This window comes from Triturus cristatus, chromosome 4_2, assembly GCF_964204655.1.
Source record: "Triturus cristatus chromosome 4_2, aTriCri1.1, whole genome shotgun sequence".
NCBI classification, from domain to species: Eukaryota; Metazoa; Chordata; class Amphibia; order Caudata; family Salamandridae; genus Triturus; species Triturus cristatus.
The window spans coordinates 317,838,156-317,846,364 of NC_140586.1; the positions used below are offsets into that span (position 1 = coordinate 317,838,156).

Genomic DNA, 8,209 nt, shown 5'->3' on the forward strand with positions numbered 1-8,209 from the left:
AGTTTATATGACTAATTGAGATCGAGCATGATTTTGAAATTGACTGTAGAGGGGGATTCGCAGGAAAGCCTTAGGGCTAACAGCAGGATAAGGAAGCAAATGAACGTGCATGAGTGTTTGTATATGGACAGACTGGATGGGTTTGAAGGCAAACATAAAAGCGAAAATAATGGGCAACGGTAAAGGGTTTAGGATTTATGTGATTCTGTGGCTGCAGAGTGTACTGCGTAATTTATCACATTTAACACATAATTTGCAAATTTCAACAGAAAATTTTCTTTCTACCTCAAATAGATAAAAATAATATTTTCAGAGAATGTGCTACATAATTTGCCTTTTCTTGCCACTTGGTTTTGATAACCATGACACATATTTTTGTTTTCCATTGAGTCTAAATCTAGTAGTCTAGACAATGGTAAAGCTCTGCTGCAGAATACTTTGTGGGGCTGTGCTTATGATGATAACACCATATTTCAATGAAAACTATGAAATATTTTCCAAACTTCATGGTAAATATGGGTTTTACACCCCTGACTTTTGCGCAATAAATGCACACACACACTCACACACACGACACCTTTCTTTCACAGCTGCATCACAGGAGGATTCATGGTAAGGGTCCCCCTGACAGCAAAGAGAAAAGACAGTTTCTTTTTAAGGGCTATTTTATTTCAATAAATACCAACTCCAATATATTAAATAAGTTAAATACTATATGTAGGTCCCTAAGACTCAAAATCTTCTATCAGTGGTTCTTGAAGCTCCTCTCGATTGGGTGGCCAGCACCATCCAGTGAAGTCAATAGTTCTGGTTGTAACAATATGGGATGTCTGGCTCTGACAGTATTCTGTCACACGAGCCTGATGAGAGGTCTGACAGGACCAGACATCCTCAGAGTAACAAAATAAATAGAATTTGTCATCAACATCGGTATCAGCATTAAATTAAAATTCCTTTAAGGACAGAGGGTAAAATATAATATTCAAGCAAAGAACGCAAACAGAATGCAACAGTATATATACATTGGATCTGTGCCCGTGCATCCTGAGGGGTGTGGAATCGAGAATCTGACGCTGTACACATCACCAAGCACTGACTTTCAGGTCAATGCCCTGTTGGAGAGTGAAGAGTAGAAAACATCTGCATATCAATCCAACTAAAGCATTCTGACAAAACGTATTGTGTTCTGTCTGCTAGAATGTCTGACTCCACTGCCGTCTGTAAGTCTTTTCTGGCAATGTCTTCCCTTCAGCTCAGGCTCAACGCGGATATCCGGCCTCAGAATGTGATGCTTTCATTTCCGGCAAATAAAGTGCAAATGGCAGGTGGCTCAGGGCTTGTACGGATGCTGCTGTGGCCAGTAGAACAAGACTGGTCGTAGCGCGTGGTAGCCTCACACCTGCGCGTTCTTCACCCGCTCGAACGTCTGCATGACATGGGTGGTGGGGACGCAGCCCTCCCTCACGATGCTCAGGATCCCTGGAAAGGAATAAGCACAACAGCATGAGATTGAGAGAGCTTGGACAGGTCTGAGCTCTGTGAGCAGCAGTGGGAGGAGAAGAGACAAGCATAATGAGCACGGTGGGGATTGACCCCTCAGGAACCAATGGGTGATGGAGTACCGAAGGGAACCGCCCTCTCATGTGGCATATACTGACTGGAGAAAGTGTGGGGTGTGAGCCCTCAAGGAGACATTAAATGACTGGGACAGGGTGGGATATCATGGAATCAACAAACTGCTAAAACACAGACTCAAAAACTTTCAAGGCCAAAATATCTTCCACACACAACTATCTCCCTGCAAAAATGTCGACCTGCAGTAAACTCGCTTTCAAGCACTTGGCCAATAAACTCATACAGGAGATGAAATAGTAAGTTAACTCTGTATTCCAATAATTAGGAAGTGAGTCCCATTGGAATTATGAACTTTTAGCAGGTCTAATGATCTTTAAAGAGATATTTGTGTATATTTGTGAATGGTCAATATTTTATAAATCTGCATGTCAGAATCTGTGATTCTGAGGTCTCTATTTTCAGATGGGACCAGAGTAAGAACCTTCAGGCATTGGGTAACTTGTGCAGGGTGGGATTGTCTCTGAGAAACAATAATGTGAGTTTGGGTGAAAACTAAAGGAGCCCACCTTGGGGGATATTGTCTTACTGAGGGAGGCTCTGGGTCCATGTGCTGACTAAGTCAGAGTGAATTTGTAATCACTATTACTAAATATGACAAATTAGCATTATGCAATTTGCATCATTTATTCTTCACTGGAGATAACTTTGAGCATTAAATGTCTCCATAAGAGACATTTTTCGCTGATTAAGTCTTGTGCCAGTATCTAACATGACTTTTTTAATGTGCGGTATATACTACCATTAAAATTTCATGCAAGATAAAGGCGAACTGCATTTCACACCGTTCATGTAATTTTAGCGAAGGTTTGTGAAACAAATTATGCAAGATGGTACACCAGTAGGGCAGACTAATGATAAAGAGAAATGCTTGTAAAATTGAAAGTAGGGGTCAGGATTTGGCAGAGGTAAGAAACCTCCAGTGGCATCCCTGTAAACTTTGAACAAGCACTTGGAGTTTTCCTCAGAGGCTCGATAACGTGCATCTCTTTGTTACGCATTCATCCTGGCCCCTTTAGTGTTTCATCTGTCAATTCAGTTTGGGCTTTGTACGTCTGTATGCCTTGGGACACCAGGAATACACTGGATCAGGACTGGTTTTCCCCAAATCTCCTGGCAGATGTTTGGTGGGTGGGGAGGGGTGGGGGGAGCAGAGCCCCCTGTTCACATCCATAGATGCTCCCGAGTCTACTTTGGGAGTAGCAGGGGACAGAGATGAAACAGAAACAAGCATTGGTTGAGACCCACCTTCGTCTATCCTCAGACAGTTCACCACAGTGGAGCCCACCATCTCGTAGGAGTCCCCATCACACAGCACCCCCTCCAGCTTGTGCCGTAGACGCCTGAAACACAGAGAGGAAATACAAAATCACTCATTTAAAGTAATAATTGACAAAGGCTCAGGTGCTGGGGATTAGGGGAAAGCCGGAGGATTATAAACATCTACCTGACCTCAAGCTCAACTGGTCAAATACACCTGTGTTTAATGCGCCCACATTTAGGCTTATGCCAAGCATCTCAAATACATTAAAACATATGCGTGAGATATCACCAACACCCTTTTCCCTCCTTTCACCTTTCAGTAGCACCAGTCTAGTTATATGCTTAAAAAAACCTAAACCATTCAAAATAGTTCACCACCCATCAATAGTCCCACACTCTCCCTTTCACCTTTCAGAATCTTCAGCTCACGCACCTCCACAATCCTTGCCCCAGCCCTTAGCTCCTAGTATCCATCTAGTAACTTTCAAACCCCAGGCACCATCTCTTCCGTAGAAGGCCCACTCAAACATTTTCCTGATTTCAGCCCCTTTTCTGAATGGGTACTCACGAGATGACCATGTCATGGTGGGTGCTGTCACACTCCCCACTCGGATTGGCAGAAGTGATGGCCAGAGGGCCGGTCATGTCGGTCAGGTGGGCAGAGATAGTGTGGTCCGGCACTCGGATCATGATGGAGTCTCTGGTGCCCACAATATCATAAGCTGGTCCAACTCCTGCAGAAGGAGAACATAACAAAATTAATCAGCAACAAGTCAGATGTGAGTGAGTGAGCATTTGTGTTTGACTGTGTTTATTTGCTCAGCATTATGAACAGAGATGCTGTACAGTGATGACTTCATTTGAGCAGATGTTTGAATGGTCTAGCCTCAGAACATCAAGAATTAATTAGGGTCCTTGAATATGTGATTGCTCTAGTTGTGCAGTGGGCACACAGTGTCCATTTAGTGTGAAAGACGTTCTACTAAAGCATTACAAACAGCCATGGTCTGTGCAGGTAACAGCGGTGGGGCCGCATTGGGGGGGGAGGGGTTTTGAGGGACGATGCCAAGGGAAAATTAAATAAATAAATAATTTTCCCTCGAAATCCCCCCCCCCCCCCGCCCCCAAAAGAGGCCCCACCGCCCCATCGATGTTACCTGCACGGACCGCGGCTGATTACAATACTGTGAAAGGCAACCACACATTTGTTTGTTATATCTTGAGAGGCCAGATGTCTGCAATACATATTGTTAACAACTCTTTAAAAAAGACTTCAGCCTGAAATGTATTTCTGTCTTACATAATTTTATGGCTGTTTGATATATCATTCTGTCTGCGTGATTGACTATTTCACAACTGAAAAATACACTGACTCATCACGCAAAACATTTTATCTTATACAGCCATAGTATACCAAAAGCAACCTTTCTTTGTTTTGTCGTTGCTGTGGGGTTTAATTAATGTTTTAGTCAGAAATTGTGCGAGTCACATATATTTCTTTATCAGTTTTACACACATGTACACATACACCACACACACACACACACACACACATATATATACATAATATATATAATATGTACATGCAATGGCTACATGAGATCTGGGGTCTGTGTGCTTTAGGGGTGAATGTGCATGTAATACCTGCATGAGATAGGGGTCTTTACACATTAAGCGGGAGCCTGGACCCTGATATGTATATGCAATAGCTCCATGTGATAGGGGCCTCTACACAGAATGGGGTTCACTGGACCCTGATATGCACATGCAATAGCTATATGAGATGGGGGTCTGTAAACTTCAGGAGGGTGAATGTAAATGCAATGCCTGCATGAGATGGGGGTCTGTAGACATTAGGGGGTCCATGATACATGTAATACCCTCATGAGACGGGGGTCTGTAGATATCAGGGGGTGAATGTGCAGGTAATATCTGCATGAACTGGGCCATGCATATATTAGGGGGGGCTGAATGAAATCTTATATGTATATACAATAGCTATGTGAGATGGGGGTCTGTAGCCATTAAGGGGTGAATAGACCCTGAAATGTACATACTATAGCTACATAAGAAGGGGGGCTATAGACATTGGGGGTTGAATGGAGTGATAGGTGCAAGTAATTCCTTCATGAGATGGGAGTCAGTGCACATTGGTGGGCGGGGGAGAAGAAGTATGGTCTAGACTAGCAGCACGTACATGGAGTGAGCACATCCCTGAATTTCACCAGGCACAACTTCGGGCATTTGTAGCCCTCACCCCTCTACCATCCTCATCCCCCCCCTCTTTGGAGAAGGAAACAGACCATGCAGAAGAGGTCACACTCACCCATCCTCTTCAGCCACTCCCCCTTCTGGACAATGCAGCTGATACCCCCAGGGTAGACGCTCCCCATGAAGTCCCAAAGCAGAGGACTGAATGGGGGCCTCACGGCCCGCAGCTGGTCCAGGTGGGAGATGCAGATACAGATGGGCTTCTCCAGGGGTCGGTCCTGCAGAGAATGGAAGAAAAGGGAGAAATTAATGGTTTAGAGACAGAGGGGGAGGTCAGGACCTTCAGACATTATGTGCAGGATACATAAGTGACTTTAGACCCAGTCACACCACCTCTGTAAATAAACTAAAAGTCTCCTGTGGTAGCCAAGAGATTGTGCAAGTTAAAAGCCTGTATGGCCTTCTAATGACACTTACACTGTGACCCCTAATGTATGATGATTTATGTGGAGCACGAGTTGTCTTTTGGCATTGGGACTGCTCTAAAAATGTATCGCTAATGTCACATATTGATGCAAATGCCTGAGGTCTGGAAATCTGTTGATTCCCATACCCGTCACATTAGCCATTGGACTTTCAATGTTATTGGTCCTTTTTACTGCATGTTTGAATAAATAGAATCCTTTCCATTTGGAAGTACCACACAGCTCTAATTGTAGTTCTGTGATTCTACACTTATGTTGTTTGGTAGGGACCTATGTCTCCCGCAATACACTATTACCCTCGGTCCCGCTTGACACACAGGGTTCCCTTGTTCTTTGTTACTCTCTTTCTAAAGTCCTACAGCAGACAGACACTGGCCACAGAGTTCTATGCAATCCTAGTCTGAGAATGCAGACTCACTGTGTAATCTGGGGCATTAGTATCTTTCTTGTGCATGTGATAGCATCTCGCTGGGCTATTCTGCCCCTAACCCAGGGCTTGTGTGGATTGGAACCCACATGTCCGGTTTCACCCCCATCTCACACTCTCCTCGCAAAGCATGACAAGCTACCATTTAACCTGGCAGCTTTCCTTTTTTTTAAAAAAAAGTTTTGGAGTTGGAACTTTCTAGGCAGATATTACCATGGAAACCCTCACCTGCAGAATGTTTTTACCCTGTCATTTAAATGACAATATATCCAACTATACATACTCCAGGCTGGTATCACCTTGGTAATCACACCCCTGCAGACTGGTTTCTCCCTGACGTTTCCATGACAGTGTCTCAAGCCACTGGGTGATATCTAACTGTTCTAGCAAAAGGTGTGCCTTATTCTTGAATGACAGAGCCTCTGTCTCAGCCTCGGGTGAATTCTGCCGGAAGTCCGCTCCTCGGTGCTCACCTTGATGGTGTAAATCTTCTGGATGGCCTCGGGGTGTTTGCAGGATGCCGCCAGGGCATAGACTGTGTCTGTGGGGACCCCGCACACCCCACCCTGGTCCAGCAGGCCGGCGATGGTCCTTAGACTGCTGGTGCGATAGGAATCGGGGCACACGCAGGAGTCGGACGCCTCAACTTTCTCCTCTGACTTCGTTTCCTAAAAGGACAATGAACAGACAAGGGGTGAGACAGCGCCACCTAGAGCTGCACTTGAGCAGCACATGCACATCCCAGAGATAGAGGGCTGAGATATGGACTGGTTATTTGAGAGACACATTTATCGGAACTGAGTATTATTTTAAGAATAGTAATCGTAACATATTGCATGTATGATTCAAGGTACCTTGAAGAGAGGTAGTCCCATGGGAATCAGGTCCTTGCTGAAAATGCAGTTTCCAAGAGATGCCACTGCTCCGTAGATACAGACGACACTGAAGACGGACAATACTGTGACTGAAAAAACACACAAAGATGGGAAAATTAGACATTAAATTCAATAGTATCAATAACAAAAAGAGGATTGTGCGGATCAAGTTAATGTTAAACCAAGACAGGGGTTCCTTCAGGAGGGATTTCAAGAAGGTAAATGCACCCAAGACAATAAAATAAAAACATAAGACAGAGATTAATTTTCCCTCACCCTCTGTCTGTATGAAATTATCTCTGGTAAAACATTTAAACTAGTACAGGAACCCCTGTCTTGGTTTATACTTAATTGCCATGGTTCCTAGGGTTATGGGGCTCACCCCAACTCTTCGTATTATAACAAGGTGATTTTAAAGCAGGAGTGGAGAGACAGATACAGAAACTAACACATGGGGAGGTCTAGCAAAGAACCAGACACATGTCAGGTTTGTGACTGACTCCATTCAGGCCCTTCTTGCATTAAAAATGTCAACTCTAGCAGAGTCTGACACGTAACTGACTGCTTCACCCCTCACAACCCTTCAGAAGCACAGGCTTGTCAGGCACCCTCCAGTCCTTTCTACAGACCACTCCCCTTTAGCCCCCACCACATTACGCATTCACTTGTGATGGCACTTAATAGAAGTTGCCTGTTTAGCGTGTATTAACCATTTCGAGATCACTGACATGCATTAATACACAAGAGAAACCCACAGTGGAGGGTGTCCACTTACTCTCGAGCGGGAGAGGCAGGCATTCCAAGGTGAAAAGCAGGAAACAGACAATCACCGCCTCCATCAGCAGGGCGAGCAGCACCAGCACCACGTTGGCATAGGCGACTGTGGAAAAAGCAGAACAAGATGGCGTCAGAGACCGGAAATGACATACTTCAGAGGTCAGCGGGCGTCGCAGTTGCTCAAGTCTTTAGATGAGGACACTATGATGCCTCAGAACTGTGCATATGGACCGTCGAGTGACAGACACCGGCCCGTACCCACTACAACCAGAAGCAACTGCTGTCTGTCAGGGCACCTGGGCCTCAGTATTCAACAGAGGGATGACTGGACATCGGTATCCGGAGAGACTTACCCAAGGACATCAGGAAGACATTGATGACCAGGAAGGTGACGGCACCAACAGTGAATGCACCACAACTGGTGACGTGGATATTCAGCAGGGGACCTGGAGAGGGAAGAGGTGGAGGGGGCAGAGGGTTAGTCATGGATGAAACAGAACATAGGAAGGAGCTCTTCCTTCAAAGGCAGGAGATGGCCA

At 45.0% G+C, this 8,209-nt stretch overlaps 1 protein-coding gene across 1 annotated transcript; it reads right to left on the reverse strand.

Moving 5' to 3' along the window:
* Positions 1–731: 731 nt before the first annotated feature.
* On the reverse strand, positions 732–7,729 carry LOC146833791 (uncharacterized). Its single transcript, XM_085600092.1, has 7 exons — positions 7,669–7,729; positions 6,873–6,982; positions 6,492–6,686; positions 5,222–5,384; positions 3,464–3,629; positions 2,881–2,975; positions 732–1,479 (listed from the first exon to the last, which is right to left on the reverse strand). The coding sequence occupies exons 2-7, from the start codon at positions 6,891–6,893 to the stop codon at positions 1,394–1,396; spliced, it is 726 nt and encodes a 241-aa protein (XP_085456218.1). The 5' UTR covers positions 6,894–6,982; positions 7,669–7,729; the 3' UTR covers positions 732–1,393.
* Between the last annotated feature and the right edge of the window lie 480 nt (positions 7,730–8,209).